The following is a 26,759-nucleotide window of genomic DNA, read 5'->3' as shown; positions in this document are numbered from 1 at the left end:
CAGGGTTCAGGATAAGAACACAGTAGCCCTGCAAGCATGCATATTTCCCTGCTGAGAAGGACAGCCAATCCTGGCTTCCTTTTGGCTTGCTTGTTAAGTCCAACTGGATAGGACATTCTTTTCAAACTTTCCGTCATATACATGCTGCCTTCACATCAGCCCATCATTCATATGAAGGCTGATCTAATATTTTTCTTTAAATGTTGAGTGTGTATTCTTAAAAGAATCTTTGGCTCATGATAAGCAATGTGTTAAGTGTGTTAGTTATACACACTGATAAAAATACATAATTATGTACTAAAATTTAAAAACAAAAAGCCTGTCAACATACTACCTAAAATAAACTCACATAATGAATACATACTGCAATATACTAAGAGAATAAAAAGCTGGCAAAGGTTGAGAGGGATGCTTGCTACTCCATGCTTCAGGTTTCCATTTCAATCCTGATGAGGGAAACAGGATTCTTTCTCACTCCACCCCAAGCAACAAAGAGAAAACGCCACAGCTCACCTCTTTCCAGGATTTCTAGGCATTGAAGTACATCTGCCCTGGACAGTTCAGCATGCAGGCTTACACCCAGATGCAGGGCGGACAGAGGTGAAGAAGATTAAGGTAATCTGCCTGTTCTACCTGTGACTACACGCGCTGCTCAGTTCACGTCAGAAGAAAGAGCAAATCCTATTTCTGCCTTAGGTATAAACCTCATTCTTCTACCCAGGGAACCCCCTAATTTGGGTAATAACGTAGACATTATATTTCAATCCCCTTTTGTTTCCTGTGTCTATTTCACAAACTGGTTAAAACCTATAGAGTACAAGGTTGGTATTTGTGTTAATTCAAATACATCACTTGCTTACAAAAACAAAAAAATGACAGAAGAAAAAGGTGACAGAGGAAAAGGAATATTTCTGTCCCACAGCAGGATACTAACATTTAATGAGAGCTTATAACGGGAAAAAGAAGTGTTTTTTCAAAAGTAAATGCAAGTCATATTCAAATATTGTGGGGACAGGCTCTCACTTCCCCAACTTAGGGTGCAATTCATGTGATATTCTAGTCTTCTTGAAGCTAAGTCTGGGCATACCGGAGTAAGTGGACCCTTCTGTCTCTTAGTAATGGAAAAGAAATGAGATAATAGTGGAAAGAATATTGGCTTTGGAGTCAGCCTGGGTTGGATTTTGGATGACTGAAGTGGAAAAATTATTTAACCTTCCTGAATCTCAGTTTTCACATCTGTAAAATGGGAATAATAACACTTACAGGGCTGTTGTGAGGATTGAGAACACATGTTTGAAAGAATTTCATGTGTGACTCCCTCCCTGTTCACAAGTTGAATTAAAAATACTTTATAAAGGGTTCTCTCATCCTTAATAGCATTTTCTCATGGTTTTGCTTTATGGCTCTCCACTGGAATTCACTGGGCATCAGCAGTTATAAATCTTCATTGTGGATCCAGTTCTTTTCCTCTCTCTGTACTATTCTTCCTCCATGGGTCTAAACTGAGGCTTTAGGGTGGCGGTTTCTTTCATTTGAGGACTCCTCATTTAGGAATGAGACTTCATCATTTCCTTTGCCTCATGGTTAACCCCATATTTCCAAGACCACAGCCAAGACTATGACCCAAGCACCCCCACACTCTCTCCAACTCCAACCTCCATTCATTTAGAGGCACCGAGCTGAACAGGTGAAAAGCACCTAATTAGTGCCTGGCACACAGTAGATGATCAATACACAGGAATTTCCTTTTTCATCCTTGCAGCTGTGGACTGGACAGACAGTTCTTTACAGGGCTGTACTGGCTATTATGACTGTGAACACAATGATCCAGTAACTGTATGTTAGACATGAAATAGTTTGGACATTGCAGCCTCAATCCTCAAAACCACTAACATCTGCATTTAGCAAAACTGCCATTTCAGAAGGAAACTCACATCCGTGTCTAGGCATCCACTGGCTATGTCCATATCTAGATCGTTTTGAAACACGTTTGAGATCTTTCCCTTGCATGGAAATGGAGTCTGGCTGGTCCAGCTTATGCTCGAAGACCTGTTGTGGCATAGGTAGAATGCCAAGATGATAAAGATCTTTCTCTGATAGAAGTTCTTTTGTGCAAATAACCCTGGGGAGCAAAATGGGGCAGATAAATGCAGATGAAAATGGACTTTGAACAAATAAATGAAACTGTATTACATTTCTCTAGCATAAAAATAGGTCAGATGGTAAGAGTACAAAAATAGGTGAAATGGTAACATAAAATGACTTGTGTAATCAGAGGGCCAATTCTGACATTTTTCTCTCTAGGCCTTTTCTAACAGTCTTGTTGCTAGGGCTACAATGTTTTTGCCAGACTGGAACAGGATTGTCAGCTCTAATAGAGATTAAGTAGCTTGCCCAACTAGATTTTTTTTCTTTTTTTTTTTTAAATAAGCATCAGTGAATACTTCTGGCTTTCAAAGCCATAATAAGAAAAATGGAAAGATTTCTAAAGATCTGTTTTTAGTAAGTACAACTAATAACATTTGAAATCTAGTAGACAAGTTTCATTCTATAGTTATTCCAACACAAACTTTTATCATGGTCACACTGAACAAAATAATGTGAAATAGAATTTCATATATTTAATGAAAAATAAATTGTCAAATTAAGCCAAAAATTAATTCCTCAGAGATTTTAAGTAACTGAGGTTGCTTAATGAACAAATCTTATTAGTCAAAAAATTACATGTCATACCTGTTCACAAATTCATGCCTGATTTACTCTTTAGAGAGCACAAGTAGGGCGTAGGATTAAGTCCTCTGTCTTTTGGTTCCTTACATCCATTTGTCGAGGTCATCTGAAGATGGAATATCTAAAAAAGTAAAGATGGAATATCTAAGGAGAGTGTAAATACAAAGTCATCCAATAAAACAAGTTCAAAATTTGTAAAGCACAGTAAAGGAATACCAATTTGTTCCAGAAACTCAGTTTCTAAAAGGATATAAAAATTAAAAGCCATTGGGAAAAGGTGGGGAAACACTCCTTTTGATAGGCTTGTCAGGGAGTCAGAAGAGGATTCTCCTTGGCTGCGGACCAGTTACTTACCCACTGACCCCACAATTCCGCTTTAGACTAAAGCGTGGCACATGCGCAAAGACATGTTTTTCAGCATTATTTTGGAAAGGCAAGAAAGTTAAAATGACTTAAGTGCCATCAAGAGGAGATTCATTAAATAAATTAATGGAATACTACAGAACAGTTTTAAAAAGACAGATACATGCAAATTTATACTGAAAAAATGTATTCATTGAAAATATCAAGTTGTGAAATAACATCTTTTGTATGAACCTATTTATATATATCTGTAAATATAAAATACATAAATGCTTCCGTGTAGAAGCATGGATAAGAAACTGTTGTTACAGTTTGCTGCTGTGGAATCAACCCCCAAATCATGGCAAACCCACGCACAATGGAAAGAAAGGCTGCCTGGTCTGTGTCATCTCCATGATCAAGTTGACAATTGGACTATCATGTTAATTCAGTGAAGGGGGAAAGGCAGAAGATGAACTTTTACTTTTCACTTTAGACTCCACTATAATGTTTGAATACATTTTATCATAAAAATTAGGAATGTTTATTACAAAAATAGTTATGTAATAAAAAGGTTAAAAAGTACTAAATACTTTGCTGTATAATACTAAAGAGTTCACTATATAGTATTAAATGAAAAAAGAGGCACAAGGAAAATGTATTTAACAAGATCCAGTAAAACATATTTATGTGTGAGTAAATGGGAGTATGAAGTAAGGTGTATAAGTTTATTTGTAAGAGACTGACTTGATTTGTAAACTTTCACTTAAAGCACAATAAAAATTATTTAAAAAAATATACATACATTTATATGTATTTGTGCCCATTCCAAAGAAAGATGATCCAACAGAATGTGAAAATTATCAAACACTATCATGAATAACATGCAAGTAACATTTTGCTGATGACAATCAAAAAATGGTGGCAGCAGTACATCAACAAGGAACTGCCAGAAATTCAAGCCGGATTCAGGAGAGGATGTAGAAAGAGGGATGTCATTGCTGATGTCAGATGGATCTTGGCTGAAAGCAGTGAATGCCAGAAGGATGTTTACTTGTGTATTGTTGACTATTCAAAGGTATTCGACTGTGTGGATCTTAACAAATTATGGATAACATTGCAAAGAATGGAAATCCAGAATAGTTAATTGTGCTCATGAGCAACCTGTACATAGACCAAGAGGTAGTCGTTTGAACAGAACAAGGGGATATCCCATGGTTTAAAATCAGGAAAGTTCTGCCTCAGGGTTGTATGTTTTACCATATTCATTCAATCCGTATGCTGAGAAAATAATCCGAGAAGCTGGACTATATGAAGAACATGGCATCAGGGTTGGAGGAAAACTCATCAACAACCTTTGATATCCAGATGAAGCAAACTTGCCTACAGAAAGCAAAGAGAACTTGAAGTACTTACTTACAAAGATCAAAAACTACAGCCTTCAGTACGGGTTACTCCTTAACATAAATAAAAATCCTCACAACTAGACCAATAAGCAACATCATGATAAAACGACAAAAGATTGACGTTGTTCATTTTACTTGGATCCACAAACAATGCCCATGGAAGCAGAAGTCAAGAAATCAAATGACATATTGCATTGGGCAAATTTGCTGCAAAAGACCTCTTTATGGTGTTAAAGAGCAAAGATGTCATTCTGAGGAATAAGGTGCACCTGACCCAAGCCATGTGCAGAAGCAGCTTGGGGGCAGTGTCTGACCTCCTCAGACCTCACAAGTGGGAAGGGCTACCAAAATCAACAGTGCAAGGCTGATTCCTATGAGGTGGGGGTCAGACATGCCTCCTCTCTCCGCCATCTTTACCAAATTTGACACCAACCATTCCTCCCATAGCACTCTCTACTGGGTTTGATAAATCATTGCAATGGCTGCACAGAACTCACAATTTTCACTATTATGGCATTTATTAGGGAAATAACAGTTACAATTCAGGCTCAGGAAGAGTCAAGATACAGTTCTTCCATCAGGATAGCCTCTTCCTAGCTGTGTTCACAGGCATGTCTCTCCTTGGCCCTCGGTCTCTGCCCAAAGGCACTCAGCGTTCTCATGCCATGGGCCAGAAACCCCACCATGCTGTCTCCTGCTGCTGGGTCTCTGCTGCTGGGTGTCTCCTTCCTTGGTGGTAGGCTCCTCCTCTCTGCTCTGGAATTGGCTCTTTTAAGGCAAACTGACCAGTCCCATTGGCAGACCACAACTACCCTATCACACAATCACCTGGCTGGGAGTCACAAAACCATGGCTAGAAAGGCCATACACAAAAGTAACAACTTGTTCCACACCATGGTACTTTCAGTTGCCTCACATGCATGAGAAAGCTGGACAGTGAATAAAGAAGACCAGAGAAGAATTGATGCCTTCGAATTATAGTGTTGGTGAAGAATATTGAATATACCATGGACTGCCAGAGAATGAATAAATCTGTCTTGGAAGAAGTATGGCCAGAATGCTCCTTAGATGTGAGGATGGTGAGACTTTGTCTTACATAATTTGGACATGTTATCAGGAGGAACTAGTCCCTGGAAAAGGACATCACGCTTGGTAAAATAGCAGGTCAGTGAAAGAGGAACACTCTCAATGAGATGGGCTGACACAGTAGCTACAACAATGGGCTCAAACCTAGCAAACATGTGAGGATGGCGCAGGACCAGGCAGTGTTTTGTTCTGTGGTACACAGGGTCTCTATGAGTCGGAACTGACTGGATGGCACCTAGCAACAACATATACACATATATATGTTGTTCTTGTTGCTATTAGGTGTCGTTGAGTTGGTTCCAATTCATAGCAACCCTGTGTACCACAGAACAAAACACTGCCCGGTCTTGAGCCATCCTCACAATCGTTGTTATGCTTGACCCCATTGTTGCAGCCATTGTCTCAATCCGTCTTGTTGAGGGTCTTCCCCTTTTTCACTAACCCTCTACCAAGCACAATGTCCTTCTCCAAGATTGATCCCTCCTGACAACATGTTCAAAATACTTAAGACACAGTCTCACCATCCTTCCAAGGAGTATTCTGGCTGTACTTCTTCCAAGAGATATATATATATATATATATATATATATATATATATATATATATATATGCATACACATACATATATATATATATTTCTATAGAAAAATGTTTCAAAGACTGTATGCCAACCCATTAAAAGTGATTACTTTTATTTCATTTATACACTACTATCATTTACAATTGTACAGTATTTACTATATATTTAATAAAAGCAATATATATTTGACCATATGTTTTTAAAAAGTCTCAGTTAATAGAAAAGCAAACCTCACTTAAACACAGCCTAAATAATACAAGGCCAGAGACTTCTATCACAAATTAAAGTTCTCTGTTACTCTGGTGGCTGATGTATGATATACATATATGATTAACAATAAAGACCACACACTAACAACAAAAAACAAATGTTTATAATAAAGCACTTTAAAATTAGAATGACTCCAGCAGAAAAATTGCAAGAAAGTAGATATAGACCCATGTCATGAGATAAATAAAAATTTATTTGGATTTAAATACTTTTATTTGGATTAAATTTTCTCTTAAAAAAGCACTTTCTGTAAAATAAGATACTTTTTTTTTAAAACAGAACTACTCTGAATAAACCTAGAAATCAACAATATTTTTAAGTGAAATAAAAATTATCTGGCAATGTGGAATGTATGAAAAACCACTTCAAGTATGAGAGCAACAGTGTGTTTGAGTCTATTTATATTCCAATAACAACAGTGTCAACCTGAAACAGAAAGAGAAAATTCGTAACTGTTGATTGGATATTCTTACATAAATATATTACCTTAGGAAATTTAACTTTATTGGAAATTAGATTTGTCAGAGGAGCAAGGAGTCCTATCACTCAGTTTGTACTACCTGTCCTATTCCCAACTGACTGAACTCATGGATGATTCACCGACTTATCTTTCATTCCAGTGGAAAGGTCTACCAGCTGTAAATCTACCCTCTTTATTAAGACTGTACTTTACGGATTCACAGTGTCATTGAGGTGGGAGGAAACTTACAAGTCATTTAATTCAATCTTCCATCAGAAAAGGAAAGTGTACAACCTCCTTATGATATGTATGAACATTTTCAGGAAGAGAGAGCTCAGAATTAAATATTGCCAATTACCACTGTTGCCCAACACTCATTGCTATAAAATTCTACTTTATAACTGAGCAAATAAATCTTGTATAGTTTCCAATCACTTCTACTTCTGTCCTAGAATGCCAAAGAAAATGAATCCTATCCTTGCCCAACATGACCATCACAACACTTGACAGTAACTACAGTCACCACCCATCTGCCAGTGGAAGACTGCGTGTTACTATGATACTGAACAGTTTTCATTGGAGCTTCCAGACTAAGACCAAGTAGGAAGAAAGGTCTGTGATCTATTTCCAAAAATCAGCCAAGGAGTACCCCATGGATTACAATGATCAGATTCCCATTTGATCGTGAGGAAATGGCACAGACCAGGTGGCATTTCATTCCATCGTGTGCAGGATCACCATGAGTCGGAGGCCAACACAATGAATGGCAGCTAACAACAATAATCACACTGTCCACGCTTACACCTTAAGTCTTCAATTTTACAGATATTACCAGTTAATGTTCTGCATGTGGCAGTTCTTCCAAACTCCTCATCAGCCCTGCTACCTTTTCTGCACGTGTTCTAATATTTAATGTTCTCTCAAAAGGTAGGACCTCCTACACTCAAATGCACAGACTAAAAAACCATATTAACATTACAAAATACAGGATAGCCAAGATTGTCCAAACAACTCCCAGCTATACGGAAAAGTAACAGAGTCTGCTCTGTCTCAACATTGGTGTGGTGTAGTACTCAGTCTTCAGCATTTGTCTCTTCGCTGTCTTTTTCTGCAGGTGAGTTTATGCTCTGATGATTCACAAATCTCCAGCTCCTCAGTTTTTGAGCCCCAGACTTATTAAATATTCAACTGTCCACTTGACATACATCTCCTTTCACCTTTGATCAAAAATTTTATTCAAAACAGAATACGTGTTTCTTCTCCCTCAAAATACCATACCAAGTGTTCTCTGTTGATGACACCACCATTCACCTTATTGCCATGCCAAAAACTTCAGTGGTATCTTTGATTCCACTTTTTCTCTCATACCCACATTCCATCCGTCAGTAAGTGCATCAGCAACCTCTTCTAACCACCTCCACCATTACTACACTCATCCAAACATGCACTGTCTCTCTCCTTGACGGCTTCAATAGCTTCGTAACTAGTCTCCATGTTTCCATAGTTGCCCACACTCGGGGGGATGGAGGGAAGAGGAAGTCGGTAATATAGTCGAATGTGAGTGGGTTTGGAAGACAGGCTTACCTGATTTTGAATCCTGGCACAACCATTTACTGAAAGAAAGGCCTTGGTAAATATCTTGAATTCTCTGAAACTCCATTTCCTAAATGATGAATCAATACTATTAAAAACTAACTCAAATTGTTCTTGTGAGAATTAAATAATTCACATAAAGTGCCTAGCGAATAATAGATGTTAAATGTGTTTTCTCCAATATCTTTATACTTTTATAACTTTCAAATTATCCAAAAGCTAACCTCTAATTTAAAGAGCTGAATATTATAGTCATTAAAGTAAAAAAGAAAATTCATCTTAATCTGAATATCACAACATTAGTGACATCTGGTGGAAAATATAAGAGTTACAATGTAGCATTATTACAGATATTTGAATTTTTCATGTTTAGTAATTAAAATAAATTTTAGATACTAAGCAACTAAACGAAAACCGAAAAAACCCAAACCTGCTGCCGTCGAGTCAATTTCGATTCACAGAGACCCTATAGGACTGAGTAGAACTGCCCTGTAGGGTTCCCAAGGAGCACTTAGTGGATTTGAACTGCCAGTCTTTTGGTTAGCAGCCCAACTCTTAACCACTACACTACCAGGGTTTCCAAACGAAAACATAAAGGTGAAGAAAAAAATGTCTATGAGGATACCTTACTGTGCTATTAAGTTTTGGGGGGTCTGTATTATAAAATACACAGGAGGTTAATACACATAAGAAACTCACGTACATTCTAATAATAAAAAGAATGTTTATCAAGCATTTGACTTTATTTAGTGAAAAGAATGATTGAAAATGTAGATATAGAGCCGTTACGCTGTGCTGAGTCTCTTTTTACACATTGAATGCCATAGAAGTCACTTCCCAAGTTTTCAGACCAAAATTTACTATGGGGTGTTCCTGGGGAATAAATACCTCCGAGAATTGTGTGCTTGATTTGTGCTTCAGAGACTATGGAATTAAGATAAAATAGGGAGACTTGCCATATGATTTGAGATACTGAGGATGGAGACAACAAATGATAGTTTTACATGTGAGCCTTAAATAAATGTCACAAAATCAAATCCTCAGAGGTAGGGAGGGGTTTTAATATTTGTGACCAAAGAGCAAACTATGATCAAATACAGGGCAAACTACAACCATTGGGCCAAATCCTGCCCATCACTTGGTTTTTAGTATTGTAACACAGCCAGGCTCATTTCTTTATGTACTGTCTACATGTGCTTTTGAAATACAGTGGGTAACTTGAGTAGGTACAACAGAAACCAGATGCCTACAAAGCCTGAACTATTTACTATCTGGCCCTTTACAAAAAGTTTGTTAACCCCTGATTTACCAGATTGCTTTTGTTTCCCCTCCCTTATCTCCATGTATCCTCCCCTGCCCACTGATAGTTGGCTTGGCCATGAGTCTTGCTTTCATTAGGCGAATGTGGGAAAAACGTCAGTGTGACAGTTCTGAAGCCAAGCCTTAACAGTCTTACTAGTCACTGCCCCTCTGAAGGCAGAATGAGGTATGTGGAAGAGAACAACTTCAGCTAACCTGTAGACTTGCGTGAGAATAAGAGCTTACTGATACCCCACGGCTCTTTACTATGCACCAAAAGCCAACTAATACATGAGATTGTTATACCTCTGCTTGAACATTCCCATGAAGGCTTGACTTCTCAGACTGAAGACACTAGAAGGATCCTGGAGACCAGGTGTAGCTCAGTCCCTTCTGGGCTCTATTTCAGACTTTGATGGGCTCAACGGGAACATGTTTTCATTCATCTACCTATGGTAAGCAAAACTGAATGAGTCCAGGCCAGGTCTAGAGGCCCAACAGACTCTTGGAATCTTCATGTCTCTGTTGAAAATGGTGTAGAAGCCTGTCACAAATCTTACAGCTGTTTGCTTTAAATGTCTTCCCCTAAGGTATGCCTAAAGGTACAGAAACAGGTTGGGACAAGCCCAATTGGAGTCACAGACCAAAGCTGTTTTCTAATCTCACTTTAACAATAAAGCTCATAGCTTGACTCCTATTCAACTCCAACATGTTTCTTAAGTGATACATAACCTGGTCTTTAGAACCCTATAGCAGTAAACAGTATCACACAAATGTAAAATTGAAAATCTTAACTCTGTTAACAATATTAGCTGAGGTGAAGTGACTAAGTATATGCTCAGCCTTTGAAAATGTGATTTCAGAGTTTTACATTCTTAATTCTCAAATTGAAATGCAAACAAAGCTTTCCATTGACACTTTTCTGGAAACCATCAAGCTAGGTCATTTGGGTAAACACCAGTGGTCTACTTATTACATAAAGATATAGAATCCACAATTTCTGTCACTGAGAACTCTAAAGCTGTCCTACTTCTCAGGTTTTCAGCCTTTTGTTCCTTTTGCAGTTAACAATCTTCCATTACACCTTCCCTAAACCAGCTTTTATTTTCAAAACAAGAGCTTACCAGCTTACCTGATGCAGAATTGGTACTACAGAGTTGCAGCTATAGACCATATGGCAGAAGCTCCTATTATTAAAACTATTTTGAAAGAGAAACATTAAAATCCACAGCATTAATTTCTGGGCATGTCCCTTAAAGAAGTCAGTGCTATACTAAATCACAAATTAAAACAAGACCGTTTAATTCACCAAATAAAGACATGAATGCCTTAAATTTTAGTGTTATCAGTAATATGTGAGCTCCTTTTGGGGAAGAACCACATGTTATTTACCATTTCCAGTGTTTAAAAAAAAAAAAACTACTACTTAGGTATTCATTGTTTCTTTAAGGCTAAGCAGTCATTGCTTTCTTTAAAGATTTTTAAACATATTTCCTAAAAATTGGACCAGAATTTTCATCTCTCCTTATTTATTCCAATGTTCTATTTCTGCTTTCAGTCTCAACCTGTATTTAAAATGTTAGAGGTTATGAACTGTCCAAGAATTCAAAGGAATGCTTTGATTTTAATACTGTCCACTTTGTGTTACACTGTATGTTGTTTGGAAACCTAGAGACTTTTGATTACGCCTAATTCAAAATCACTTCCATTTCTGCACTATTACTTTTCTTACTCAGGAAAACAGACTTGCGGGTAACCCTTTCTAGCCACCTGGGCCTCATTTATAGCTTCGACAGCTCCTTAGGGCATGAGCTTTCTTAACAGCATTCATTACAACCAGCATCAAAGAGTGGCATCTATTTGCCAAGCACTGAGATGAACGAATGTGAGACAATGCAGTTTGTTCTTAAAAAGTATGTAATTGGATCAAGAAGATATGATTCATCAAGTGAACTAATGAAGACAAAGAAATACATAATTAAATGACATATATGGCTACTTTATGGTCCTCTGCAATGTATTTTTCTTTCCCTCCTAAGATTTTAAGCTTCAGAAAGGTCAGAACTTTGTTTCATTCATCCTGGCACTTGCAACACAGTATTTTTGCAAATTAATAGATGTTCAACATGTAATTTTTGAATAAATGAATACAGGCTATGTGTATTCACTTAAAAGTGAAAGTTAAATGAGTTAGTACATAAGAGCTGAGAACAGTGTCGAATGGGCTTTGTAGCTACTTAATAAATTTAATTACTACAAAAGAGATCAGATTTAGAATACAGATTATAAAAGACTTCTTTGACGTTTGCATTAAACTGACCTTGGAAAAACAGGTGGGAACTAGATAGAACACGCCTGATGACGGTATTAATGCAGGCACAGGGATAAGCAAGCTCTATAAGTATACAAAGATAATGAAGCTGACAGTAAAAAAAAAGCCGTACTGAGGATATACTGAGAAATCTTACACTTAAGTCACTAAGAGTGTAGAAAGGCCCTTTGTTGTTATTGTTAGCTGCCCTCGGGTTGATTTTACCTCATGGCAACCCATTGTACACAGAGTAGAACTGCTCCATGGTTTTCAAGGCTGTGAAATTTTGAAAGCAGACTGCCAGGCCTTACTTCCAAGTTGCCTGTAGGTGAGTCTGAACCACCAAACTTTTCGTTACTAGTCCAGGGCTTAATTTTTTGCACCACCCAGGGACTCCTAAAGGTACTACAATCCAACATTCGCTAAACTGAACTCATTCCAAACAGCATATCTCTTTTCATACAATGTTTATTTTAAGTCAATTATTACGAGATTAAAGTGGTATAATCAAAGCACAAAAGATTCCAAGTACTTCAAGATTTACCCGACTTTGTATGCTCTGGATCTATACCCCAGCTGACATAAAAAAATCATTTGCTATACTGAACCCACCCTAGCTAACATTTAACACCAATATCAAAATATTTTAAGACAAATTTAAAACATACAAATTTAACTTTATTTCACCATTGTCATTTAAAGCTTGATTTTATCATTTTCTAAAAGTTCAATCACAGGAAATTAAACAGTAAAAACATTTATAGCTTCACAGGTACAACTTATATAAATTAAAATCAAATAATTGGAAAGTTTTTCAACATGGGAACTCTATATCTAAGTAAATGCTGGAAGGACCTGAACATTTCATTACTTATGGATTGTATTAGTTATTTTCAGGATCTAAACAAAGATTCTGAATATTCAGGTTTCTTTTGCTGTAATTTACAATTAAATATCACCCTACCTATATTCTGACTCAAGCTACTTGACCAAAATGTCTGATTTAGGAAGTTATCTGGCTTTAGAGCAAAAGTTTTTCCAACTACCATTGCCACCTTCAAAAGAACTGACATAACAACACTAATGAAATCTGCTGGTTCCCTGTTCAACAATGTGTAATACACTTGTGTGCTAATCTATTTAGCCAAATACATTAACGAGGGGATAATGCCATAATCTCCACTAATTCATGATGTCAACTCCACGGAACATTAAACAGGTACAAAAAATGGATGACGCACACTTCTGTAGGGTGTAATGTTGATTCCCCATCTAAAAACTGACCAGTGAAATAAAACCTATCAACTTGTAGTTGACTTCCTTTCAGGAAAACACAATTGAGAATTGCAAATACATTATTTTTCTCAGCTCATCCCTCAGTCATTGACAGGAATTTTGTAGGCCACCATGCTATTTACTTTGTGGATTGTAGTAGTGAATGAACGAAGACGGACTTCCTCAGAATTGGTAATGAACTGTGGTCCTGATTCTTCCCATTTCTCAGGTACAACCAAATCTTTATCTGTGTAAATCAGTAGATCAAATGAACCTAAAATGGGGATAAAAATACATTAAAGTACACTATTTTTTCAAATGTAAAACAACCTTCCCTGTCTCTCTCACCTTTTGAACCACCCATAGCGTTAAGATAGGATAGCTTGGCCTCTAATCATTAGTTAGCATCTTTCGCTCAATGAAAATATATTTTAATACAGAAAATATTGCACCCTTCTATCATATCTTATGAAAAATGTAGGGCTTTTTTTTTTTTTTTAAGAGAAAATCATTAAAAATATTGTAATAAGTGTATCATCACATGGGGAAAAAATGAATGTAATCAATGTAGTCCATAGCAGAGACCTAACACCTTGGTTTGTTTACTGGTATGTTCCAGTACCCAGACCACACTGTCTGGCATATAATAGGCATTCAGTAAATATTTGATAAATGAAGGAATAACTAAGTTTGAAGAACAAAAGACAATTTAACAGCTAAAATCTTAATAACGCGTAGAAAATAGCAAAGGGAATTACACCAGAATGGGTATTGCGAAAGTTTTCATTTTTTTCCCTGCAATACCCCAATCTTTACTTTTTGCTTTATAATGCTTTTTCTCCTGTTTATATCACATGATACTGACAATTAACAAAAAACTGAATAAAGGGTGATTCTTGAACAGTAGTTTAGCCTTTTCCCCATTACAACTTTAAATGAATGAGAAGCTGTGTAAATACTCACAGGAAACTTCCAACAGCGGCAGAAATGTTACTGTAGCCGTGATCTGTCTGATCACTGAACGGATCTCATCTTGGATAGCTTTCTGAGACTTTGCTCTGGCTGCACTAGGAAGAAACCAAATCAATCCACGGATTTCAGGTTTCAACAAGTTATTTAAAACTTCTCAGTAACCAAGAGTATGTACCTGCTTAAGTGCTTCTGAAATCAAATGTGTAATGCAATAAGAAGAGTTTAAAAAAATAATGAATAAAAGTATTTTAGGACCTACAGCCTAGGAGGCATAACTTAAATATCCCTATTTATTTCATTTATCCTTTCAACCATCTTCTAGGATCAGCATCATATTTAAGTTTTAAGTTAAAGTTTAAGTTTCCTAACTTTGAAGTTAGGAAAACTTCAGCATCTCCTAAAATAACAGGTAGGATTGAAAATATTGTAATCCGCATTATCAGTTTGGATTTCAGAAATACCTAGAGTCTAACTCCCAAAAGCTTCAAAGAAAATATTAAAGTTGTACGTCAAATTATTTTTATCATCTAAAAATTTCCTTAAGTAAACTAAAGGCTTCAGAAGCAAAGTACATTTCATTATGAGACATAACTATGGTTGTGAGTTGGCAGATAAGCACGTCCCGGACAATGCTAGACATCAGCAGAGAATCATCAGCATTTCCCATCCAGGAGTCTTGAGCCCTCAGTCACTTATGACGTTTATGTCATGAACATGTCTTACCAAGTTCATGATATTAAAGGAAATACAGCAGAGCCACATCTTTAGCTGGGGGTGAGATTTAAGTACATTCCTGAAATGCCCCATCTAGTGTGTCTTGTAGAGTTCTGAATACACCACCATAAACATTAAAGTTTAGAACTCAATGATATAAACTAAGGGCATTAGGTTAGAGAATATTATATACAAAAATCCACGATGTGCTAAACTGAGCACAATTCTTTCCCACAGGAGACTGAAGATTAAACTGACAGTAGAAACAATTTACGCAATTTACCTTACATGAAACTAGTTCAATACATTTAGAACTCATTTAGTAACGAAAACAAGTTTTTGGAAAAGGCTTACCGGAGCGAAAATGATTTCATACTTACCTGTCATCTTTTGCAGTCTTGTCACACTCAATATCAAACTGCCATCTTTCAAGGACCTCACCACTTTCAATATTTGAGATGACTACCACCAGTTTCTGAACAGAACATTTGTATAACCATTCTGTAACATATAACAAGGCATGTTTTTTGGTCCACTGCATTGCAAAGTAACTCTTACCTTCTTAGGTCTCTCTTCCTATCCTCAGCAAATGCCTACCACTGGTATTTTGTACCCCCTCCTTCCCGCTCAGAAAACTTACCACATCAATAATCTAGCTCCTCTTTTCAAATTCTCAGGATTTCTACCAAGTATAGTACTCACTGCTGAGGATATAGTTAGCATGAGATATTTTCATCCTCAGCCAATGTAGGAGTGTAGGAGATGGGCACTGATCCAATCATCACACCAACAAATGTGAAATTACAACTGCAGTGACTGCTGTGAAGGAGAAATGGTACAATGAAGAGCATTTAAATAGGAAAAACTGACTCACTCAGGGAGGACAGGGAAGGCTTCAGCTTAGCTCTGAGGGTCAAACAGTATTAAATATGCAAAAGGAAAGGGAAGAAGGTACAGGCCTTAAGTACTCCAGAACAGCAGATGACCAGAGGACTGAAAGAAAGCCAGTACAACTGCAGGAAAGATAAACAGGAGCCAGACCAAACAAGGCCAGGTGGGCCAAATGAAGAAATTATACCTCAAGAACCAGGGAAGTCATTACTATGTTTGAAGCAGGATATGATATAATTAGATCTGCAATTCAAAACTATAATTCTGAAAATGGGTTACAGGGGATTTAGACATTAGTGTAGATCCCTTACTCCCTTACCAAAAGGTTGTTTAACAAAGGGTTGGCAGTTCGAATTCACCAGGTGCTCCTTGGAAACCTACAGGGCCGTTCTACTCTGTCCTATAGCATCCATGTGAGTTGGAATCGATTCAACGGCAATGGGTCTGGATTTTTGGTTTTTAGACACTAATTAGTTCATTTAGTAGTTTAAGCAAGATGAGATAACTAAAGCATGTAGGAGGATATACTGGTAGAAATGGAGATGTAGACCGATTCAAGGGATTTCATGGTGAAATTTACCAAAACTTACTGGATTAGGTATGGGGGGTGAGGAAGAGAAACAAGTCAGGAATAGCTCCCAAGTTTCTGGCTTGTATCACCAGTTGGATGGTTGAGCCATTCACTGTTAGGGAAGAAAACTGAAAGTGGGGCAATTTTGGACACAATTTTCAGTATAGTTTTCAATATGGTGAATCGGAAGTATCTCTGCGATAGTTACGTAAGAAAGCCACTGGGTATATAGGTTTGGAGTTAGGAGACATCTGGGTTAGATATAAAGAGTCAACTACACAAAGTTTATCAGAACATGTCAGAGATCATCTAGAGAGATTATAAAGTGAGAGGAGGGCCTCAAATTGAGCTCTGAGGTAACCTTGAAAACTGATATAGCATATACAGGAGTCAGCAAAGTTTTCCACAAAGAGACAGAAAATCATTTTAGCAATTAGTAAACATTTTAGATTTTGTGGGCCACCTAGGTTTCTGTTCTGTTTGCAACCAGGACAAAAACAGACCACAACCTGGACCCCTGGCATATATCAACAATTTTCCATCAAAGGTTTTGCTCCGAAAAGAATGGGTGGTCATTTGAAGGAGATTTTGGGTAGGCAGCAATTTTTCTTCTTTAAAAATTGGACAGAGATGATGTCAAAGGGAAGAATCCTAATCAAAACAGAAGTAAAAAAATATGAGAAAAAGTAGTGTAAAGTCCCTGAGAACACTAAAAGCAATGGGATTCAAAACAGATAAACAATTTGCCTCGAAGAATAATTCCTCAATTTTAAGAAAAATGAAAGAGGGAACAAGCTAAATGAGAAAAGTCTAGACACACCTAAGGTGGAATGTCATTTGTGTGGACTCAAAAGAGATAATCTAATGAACCAGTGGATGAAGATACAAATCTATGGACGTTCTGGGCCAATTCACCTGGGTGTAGCCCTATTAATAGCTACAGAAGATTTAGCCCTGACCCTCTGACCCATAACTTTGGATGCAACTTTGGGAGAGGGAGGCTACTCCTAATGACATGCTTCCTGCTTGCACCTGAGACTAGTTATCTACTACCACACCCCCAGCAGTGGTCCAATCTTGGTATTCTGATAGCACTGACCTACTAAAGCATAAGTTCTTTGAGGCTGAGAAACTCTGTACTCCTATCTTCCTTTCCTAGTCTTTTTACCATCCCTTGAGATCGTACCATGCAGACCTGCACAAGTATCAAGGGATTTTACTCATGTAGATATTAATGGCAGAAAAATGTTACTAGCTTATCTAGAGCATAATGTAGCTTCATAGAGATATCAAGCTAACAAAGGTCAGATGGCCATTATCAGAAAGGCATATTAAAACAGAAAAGTTAAAAATATATATATATAATACAAACTAAAAAATGAAGGTACAATTGAACATGAAATAATTCTGAAACAATCATAAAAAAACAATTTCTGAATTTAAAAATTCGAAAGAAAAAGGATGGCCACTGCTGAAAGACAAACTAGTATTTTGGAAGAACAAATGGGGAGAAACAAATTGAGAGAAACATGAAAGGGACACTATCAGAAATTCTAGAAGGAAAAAAATCCCTAGAGAACAAATACTGATACAACAGGTAACAAAGCAACTTCTTGAGCTAAAGAAAAAATTGAGTGTTCAGGTAAAAGAGACTCATTCACAGGCATATTAAAAAGAAAGATAAAGGGAAATAGGTGAAAAATAAGAAAACCCTACTGGGTATTCTGTTGCTTAGCATTTTTTTTTAACTTTAGTATGCAGGTTTAAGACAATATTATTTTCCTTGATGTTTCTCTAATGATAACTTTAAAATCTCAGCAGCTAAACAGAAAGCATCATGTTACGAATTTACAGTGGTTGTTTTCCCAAACACTATCATAATTACGCTAAGTTCTAACTTGTACCATTTGGCCATATGACCTTCTGAATTACTGCAAAAATCATTTCTAGGGGTGTTGATGGACACATTTATCAAGCCATATCATATTCCTAACATCAAAATACTCAGCCAGCTCAGAATGTGGTGGAGAAAATAATTTAATTTATATACTTTATGCTTTCTCCCAATTGAAAAATCACTGTATATTTCAGAAGGCGGTGCGTTTCACACTTCTATATACCAAAATACCCATTGCCGTCAAGTCCATTCCGACTCATAGTGACCCTATCGGACAGAGTTAACACTGCCCCATAGAGTTTACAAGGAGCGCCTGGCAGATTTGAACCGCCGACCTCTAGGTTAGCAGTCACAGCAATTAACCATTACACCACCAGGGTTTCTATATAGGAAGCTGAAAAACGGCCAAGATGACAGAAAATGTAGATCCAAGAAGGGCTGCAAAATTCAAACTGCTTTCAATCACTAAATACCTTTTAGTTGTTCCACCACATTATTTAGGTATTTGATGAGTTCAGGATCAGTAGTCACAAGCAAGGTGAGTCCATATTTTTGTACTCGAGTAAAGGTTTCAGATGGATATATGCCACGCTGATATAAAATGCTGTTAATGCCAAATGCTAAAAGCAAAAGAAATGTCATTATAATTTGTAGCTACAGAAAATAAACCATATTTACATGTGGCTATAGTTTTATTAATGCTATAAAACTGCAATTGCCTAAACACAAGTTTACTTCTGTCTTAATCAAGACAGAGTTGTTGTTAGGTGTCATCAAGTCGGTTGCAACTCATAGTGACCTTTGCACAACAGAACGAAACACTGCCCGGTCCTGCGCCATCCCTAACAATCGTTATGCTTGAGCTCATTCTTGCAGCCACTGTGTCAATCCACCTCGTTGAGGGTCTTCCTCTTTTCTGCTGACCCTGTACTCTGCTAAGTATGATGTCCTTCTCCAGGGACTGATCCCTCCTGACAACGTGTCCAAAGTATGTAAGACGCAATCTCGCCATCCATGCCTCTAAGGAGCATTCTGGCCGCACTTCTTCCTAAGACAGATTTGTTCATTCTTTTGGCAGTCCATGGTAATTCAATATTCTTCGCCAACACCACAATTCAAAGGCGTCAACTTTTCTTCGGTCTTCCTTATTCATTGTCCAGCTTTCACATGCATATGATGCAACTGAAAATACCTTGGCTTGGGTCAGGACCACCTTAGTCTTCAGGGTGATATCTTTGCTCTTCAACATTTTAAAGAGGTTCTTTGCAGCAGATTTGCCCAATGCAATGAGTCTTTTGATTTCTTGACTGCTGCTTCCATGGCTGTTGATTGTGGATCCAAGTAAAATGAAGTCCTTGACAACTTCAATCTTTTCTCCGTTTATCATGATGTTGCTCACCGGTCCAGTTGTGAGGATTGTTTTCTTTATGTTGAGGTGCACTTCATACTGAAGGCTGTGGTCTTTGATCTTCATTAGTAAGTGCTTCAAGTCCTCTTCACTTTCAGCAAGCAAGGTTGTGTCATCTGCATAACGCAGGTTGTTCATGAGTCTTCCTCCAATCCTGATGCCCCGTTCTTCATATAGTCCAGCTTCTCAGACTACTTGTTCAGCATACAGGTTAAATAGGTATGGTGAAAGAATACAACCCTGACACACACCTTTCCTGACTTTAAACCAATCAGTACCCCCTTGTTCTGTCCAAACAACTGCCTCTTGATCTATGTCAAGGTTCCTCGTGAGCACAATTAAGTGTTCTGGAATTCCCGTTCTTCGCAATGTTATCCATAATTTGTTATGATCCACACAGTCGAATGCCTTTGCATAGTCAAGAAAACACAGGTAAACACCCTTCTGGTATTCTCTGCTTTCAGCCAGGATCCATCTGACATCAGCAATGATAACCCTGGGTCCATGTCCTCTTCTGAAACCGGCCTGTATTTCAAGCAGTTCCCTGTCGATATACTGCTGCAGCCATTTTTGAATGATCTTCAGCAAAATTTTGCTTGCGTGTGATATTAATGATATTGTCCTATAATTTCCACATTTGGTTGGATCGCCTTTCTTGGGAATAGGCATAAATATGGATCTCTTCCAGTCAGGTGGCCAGGAAGCTGTCTTCCATATTTCTTGGCATAGACGAGTGAGCACCTCCAGTGCTGCATCTGTTTGTTGAGACATCTCAATTGATATTCCATCAATTCCTGGAGCCTTGTTTTTTGCCAGTGCCTTCAAAGCAGCTTGGACTTCTTCCTTCAGTACCATCGGTTCCTGATCATATGCCACCTCTTGAAATGGCTGAATATCGACTAATTCTTTTTGGTATAATGACTCTCTTTATTCCTCCCATCTTCTTTTAATGCTTCCTGTGTCGTTTAATATTTCCCTCATGGAATCCTTCCCTATTGCAACTCGAGGCTTGAATTTTTTCTTCAGTTCTTTCAGCTTGAGAAACACCAAGCGTGTTCTTCCCTTTTGATTTTCCATCTCCAGCTCTTTGCATACGTCATTATAATACTTTATTTTGTCTTCTCAAGAGGCCCTTTGAAATCTTCTGCTCAGTTCTTTTACTTCAATTCTTCCTGTTGCTTTAGCTACTCGACGCCCAAGAGCGTTTCACAGTCTCCTCTGACATCCATCTTGGTCTTTTCTTTTCTTTCTTTCCTGTCTTTTCAGTGATCTCTTGCTTTCTTCATGTATGATGTCCTTGATGTCATTCCACAAATCATCCGGTCTTCAGTCACTAGTGTTCAATGCGTCAAATCTATTCTTGAGATGGTCTCTAAATTCAGATGGGATATACTTAAGGTCATATTTTGGCTCTTGGGGACTTGCTATCTGTCAGTTTGTCATACTGTGGGGACTTGCTATCTGTCAGTTTGTCATACTGTGGGGACTTGTGTGTTGCTGTGATGCTGGAAGCTATGCCACCAGTATTCAGATACCAGCAGGGTCACCCATGGACGACAGGTTTCAGCTGAGCTTCCAGACTAAGACAGACTAGGAAGAAGGACCCAACAGTCTACTTCTGAAAAGCACTGGCCAGTGAAAACCTGTTGAATAGCAGCATAAAATTGTCTGATATAGTGCTGGAAGATGAGCCCCCCAGGTTGGAAGGCACTCAAAAGATGATTGGGGAAGAGCCGCCTCCTCAAAGTACAGTCAACGTTAATGATGTGGATGGAGTCAAGCTTTCGGAACCTTCATTTGCTGATGTGGCACGACTCAATACGAGAAGAAACAGCCACAAACATCCATTAATAATCGGAACACGGACTGTACGAAGCATGAATCTAGGAAAATCGGAAATCGTCAAAAATGAAATGGAATGCATAAACGTCAATATCCTAGGCATCAGTGAGCTGAAATGGACTGGTATTGGCCATTTTGAATCAGACGATCAGATAGTCTACTTTGCTGGGAATGACAACCCGAAGAGGAATGGTGTTGCATTCATCATCAAAAAGAATGTTTCAAGATCTATCCTGAAGTACAACGCTGTCAGTGATAGGATAATATCCATACGCCTATAAGGAAGCCCAGTTAATACAACTATTATTCAAATTTACGCACCAACCACTAGGGCCAAAGACGAAGAAATAGAAGATTTTTATCAGCTGCTGCAGTCTGAAATTGATCAAACATGCAATCAAGATGCATTGATAATTACTGGTGATTGGAATGTGGAAGTTGGAAACAAAGAAGAAGGATCAGTAGTTGGAAAATTTGGCCTTGGTGACAGAAACAATGCCAGAGATCCCGGAGATCGAATGATAGAATTTTGCAAGACCAACGACTTCTTCATTGCAAATACCTTCTTTCACCAACATAAACGGCGACTATACACATAGGCCTCACCAGATGGAATGCACAGAAATCAAATTGACTACATCTGTGGAAAGAGATGATGGAAAAGCTCAATATCATCAGTCAGAACAAGGCTGTGCAATAGACCATCAATTGCTACTATGCAAGTTCAAGCTGAAACTGAAGAAAATCAAAGCAAGTCCACAAGGCAGAGTAGCTGTGTACAAAATGGCATTAAATATCCAGAAAATCTTGCTTCTAGGTAAAAGAAAGCAATATACGCATTCACGTGGCAATAAAGGACAAATTAAACGCCAAAATGCATTAACCTACCACTGCCACATTTCATTCATTGTAATCCAAGACTAAATTCAGATTACATGGTTAGAAAATACAAAACAGGCTTGGACTGACTGGTCAACTATTCCAGACAAGCTTCTCCTCTTTTTCCTCCTTTTCTCCCCTCATGTCCTGCCAGGCTCTAGTAGAAGTCGTGCACACAGCTGGCCTGGTCGGGGACAATGCTATCCAGACAAAGTCTCATGAACTGTGCCCTGCCTCAGAACCAACGCGGGGCAGGGGCTAGGTCAAAATACACACTGGGTCTCCGCTCAGCCGTACCAGGTCTCAGGGGGCTGCGGAGTCCGACCAAAGAGCCGCTCCAGGTGAAGCCGCTGCACCGCGAGGCGGCCCCCGCAGCGCCCAGCCTTCTCCTCCACCATTAGCAACGCGTCCGGAGCTAGGCGCCGGCATCCGCCTCTCCGCCGATTCCTCGGGGCCGCCAGACCGCGCGGGGCCGCGAGGGCTCGGATTCAGGGCCGCTCCGGCCCATCCCGGCTCCCCGCCTCGGAGGCCGAGCCGCGGGCCTACGGGACGACCTGGGCTCGGTTCTCCCCAACCCTGGCCCGCACCAGGAGGACTTACAGAAGAACTCGGCCACGATTTCGGCGCTTCCGCGGAGGGTAATACCCTGCTCCCGGGTGAGCTGCAGCGCCATGGCTCGGCCCACAGACGAAGGCGCGGCTTACACCGGGCAAACAGCGACGGCCGCGGCTCCCGCAGCGTTTCCCCGCCACTCGTTTGAAACGTAACGTCGCAGCCCGCCGTCCTGCCTTCGCGCAGGCGCGATGAATCTCCTGGTCCCGCCCAGGCAGCGGCGCCCTGCCCTTCCTCTCCGCCCTCCCTCCCTCGCCGTGGCCGGAGCTGGCTAAACGCGCAGGCGCGGTCGGGAGACCTGGCCTTGCTACTCAGGCTTCAGTTCTGTGTGTGGGTTGGTCCTCTTCGGGTGATAGATTTTGTGTGTGGTAGAGTCGATGGGGCAGAGTGGAGAAGATGGGCAATTCCGACTTTTGTGGCCGCTTACTACACCTATGGGCTGAGCAAGCAAGGAGCAGAATTTTGAGTTTTAAAGATATTTTCAAACAGTTGTGAACTGCCTACCAGCTGCAGCTGAAGTGGCCCCACTGATCTTCATACTTGGTCCTGTTGCCCCCTAGCGGGTGGATGGGGGAACTTTATCCAGAAGCAAGTGCATGTTGAGCAGCCAAGCCACTGCCTTCTAGAGCCCGCTGCCCATGTTGTTGTTAGGGTGCCTTCCAGTTGGTTCAGACTCATAGTGACCGTGTGTATGACAGAAGGAAACACTGGCAGGTCTTGCTGTCCCCACGATTGTTGCTATATGTAAGCCCATTATGGAAGCCACAGTGTCAGGCCATCTTGTTAGGAGTCTTCCTCTTCCCTAACCCTGTACTTTGCTAACTATGATGTCCTTCTCTAGGGACTGGTCCCTCCTGATAACATGTCCAAAATACTTAAGACAAGCCTCACCATCCTCGCTTCAAAGGAGCACTCTGGCTATCGTTCTTCCAAGACAGATTTGTTCGTTCTTTTCACAGTCCGTGATATATTCAATATTCTTCACCAACACTTTAATTTAAATACAGCAATTCTTGGGTCTTCCTTATTGTTCAGCATTTCTGTGCATTTTAGGATATTGAAAATACCATGGCTTGGGTCAGGTGCACCTTGGACTTTGCGAAGTTCCCTGAATAAACTGAACGCTTGGAAGGCCAGCGTAGCAAGGGTTGGGGTTTGGGGACCATGGTTTCAGGAGACATCTAAGTCAATTGGCATAATAAAATCTATTAAGAAAACATTCTGCATCCCACTTTGGAGAGTGATGTCTGGGGTCTTAAAAGCTAGCAAGCAGCCATCCAAGATGCAACAGTTAGTCTCAACTCACCTGGAGCAAAGGAGAATGAAGAACACCAAAGATATAAAGTACTTATGAGCCCAAGAGACAAAAAGGGCCACATAAACCAGAGACTACATCAGCCTGAGACCAGAAGAACTAGACGGTGCCCGGCTACAACTGATGACAGCCTTGACAGGGAACACAACAGAGAACCCCTGAGGGATCAGGAGAGCAGGGGGATGCAGACCCCAAATTTTTATAAAAAGACCAGACTTAATGATCTGACTGAGACGAGAAGGACCCCAGAGCTAACCTTCTGTTAGCTCAAAATAGGAACCATTCCCAAAGCCAACTCTTCAGATAGGGATTGGACTGGATTGTGGGATAGAAAATGATACCGGTGATGAGTGAGCATCTTGGATCAAGTAGATGCATGAGACTATATGGGTGTTTCCTGTCTGGAGGGTAGTTGAGAGGGCAGAGGAGGTCAGAAGCTGGACTAATGGACAGGAAAACAGACAGTGGAGGGAGGGAGTATGCTCTCTAATTAGAGGGAGAGCAACTAGGAGTATATAGCAAGGTGTATATAAGTTTTTGTATGAGAGAATGACTTGGTAAACTTTCACTAAAAGCACAATAAAGAAAAAAAGTGGTATCTTTGCTTTTTAACACTTTAAAGAGATCTTTTGCAGCAGATTTGCCCAATGCAGTACAGCATTTGATTTCTTGATTGCTAAGTCTGCTATCATGTTTTTTCCCCCCAAAGAAATTGGATTAGGAATTAAAAGGATGAATCCAAATACACTTTTCTCTCCCATGTCCACATCTGTCTTGAGCTCAGGGCCCCATGAAAAGCAGCGGAGCAGAGCCTGGGGTGACGGGGGGCTGCGTCTCACTGGGCAAACTACTTTTTTCACCCTCCCACCCTTTGGCGGCTTGTAAGAAATAAGGTCACATCTCCAAAAAGGCCCATCGACACTGAAGGTGAATTTGACTCACAAATTCAATGGCTTTTAGTAATTTTGGAAGCCCTGGTGGCACAGTGGTTCAGAGCTCCGCTGCTAACTAAAAGGTCAGCAATTCAAATACACAGGCTGCTCCTTGGAGAAATCCTATGGGACAGTTCCGGTTTGTCCTATAGGGTCACTATGAGTTGGAATCGACTTGATGGCAAAGTTTTTCTTTTTTTTATGTTACACTGAGGAGTATTAAGGAGACATTGGACAACTAATGTTTGTCATTAAGAAGGAAATTATTTGTAAAATGAAGTCTGAAAAACTATCCACTAGACGTGCTATGTTATTTAATTATATGAGAAATGCCTGCGTGTATTAGTTTTTTTATCCATACATAACAAATGACCATAATTTCAATGGCTTAAAACAATACCCATTATCTCAGTTTTGTCACTCAGAAGGCATGGCGTAACTGGTTTCTCTGCTTAGAGTCTCACAAGACTGAAATCAAGATTTCTGCTGATAAAATTTCGTCTGAGATATGGAGTTCTCATCCAGGTTTTCTGGTTATTGGCAGAATTAATTTCCTTTCCCTCGTAGGACTGAGGTCCCTCTTGTCTTGCTAATTGTTTGAGGGAGGCCACCCTTCCATAGGCCTTCTCACTTCCGAGCTCTGTGACTTCAGGAAGGTCCTGCAGTCTTAAGGACTCAAGTCAGATCAGGGCTGGCTTTTAGATCAGATCCATTCACATAATCTCCCTTTTGACCTAATTTTGAAAGTGATATCCCCTCAGAATCACAGGTTCTGCCCCAGTGCTGTCAGGGTGGGGATTGTTTCTACAGGGTGTGCTCTTGTGGGAGAGAAGGGTAGGAATTTTGGGAGCCTTTCACACAGTGATACAGCATATTTCAATCAGTTTGAAGAGCAAACCTCGAGTAGAATGGATAATAGGCTGACTCGACCCAGTAAGATCTTCTTACATCATTTAGTCTCTTTTTATTTTTTTAATCACCAGTTTTGATGTGAAGAACAGTGATGTCAGGGGAAGTGAGTAAGAGGCAAGGAAGTTGGATGTCCTTCACCCCTTCCACTGGGAGCTCCGCTTACAAAACCTGACTCCTAGCCACCCTATAGGACACAGTAGAACTGCCCCATAGAGTTTCCAAGGAGCGCCTGGTGGATTCAAACTGCTGAGATTTTGGTTAGCAGTGGTTAGCACTTAACCACTAGGCAACGAGGGTTTCCAGGGAGTTCAGTTGGGGCCTGCATTCTGACATCATGATGGTAAGGCTTGGTGTCCACCTTTCCCCACAGAAAAATTGCCTGTTTCTAAGGAACTAATTTTATGTTAAAACTCAGCACCTCAGGAAAGACTTCTTTGAGTTTCATGATAATATGATTTTTAA

General features: G+C 39.5%; 1 protein-coding gene across 3 annotated transcripts; it reads right to left on the bottom strand.

The window, feature by feature from the left end:
* Window positions 1–880: 880 nt before the first annotated feature.
* On the bottom strand, window positions 881–23,313 carry LOC126076820 (mitotic spindle assembly checkpoint protein MAD2A-like). 3 transcript variants are annotated; one of them, XM_049885442.1, is made up of 7 exons: window positions 23,127–23,313; window positions 18,871–19,017; window positions 15,419–15,539; window positions 14,316–14,419; window positions 13,496–13,626; window positions 2,734–2,851; window positions 881–2,122 (listed from the first exon to the last, which is right to left on the bottom strand). In XM_049885442.1, the coding sequence occupies exons 1-6, from the start codon at window positions 23,197–23,199 to the stop codon at window positions 2,738–2,740; spliced, it is 690 nt and encodes a 229-aa protein (XP_049741399.1). In that variant the 5' UTR covers window positions 23,200–23,313; the 3' UTR covers window positions 881–2,122; window positions 2,734–2,737. The 3 variants fall into 3 exon arrangements, with proteins under 3 accessions (XP_049741399.1, XP_049741402.1, XP_049741401.1); XM_049885445.1 differs by lacking the exons at window positions 881–2,122; window positions 2,734–2,851 and adding an exon at window positions 9,858–10,216; XM_049885444.1 differs by lacking the exons at window positions 881–2,122; window positions 2,734–2,851 and having other exon boundaries at window positions 12,120–13,626.
* Window positions 23,314–26,759: the final 3,446 nt, after the last annotated feature.

Source organism: Elephas maximus, chromosome 5, assembly GCF_024166365.1.
Source record: "Elephas maximus indicus isolate mEleMax1 chromosome 5, mEleMax1 primary haplotype, whole genome shotgun sequence".
In the NCBI taxonomy this organism is placed as follows: domain Eukaryota; kingdom Metazoa; phylum Chordata; class Mammalia; order Proboscidea; family Elephantidae; genus Elephas; species Elephas maximus.
This window is presented reverse-complemented; position numbering and strand designations above follow the sequence as displayed.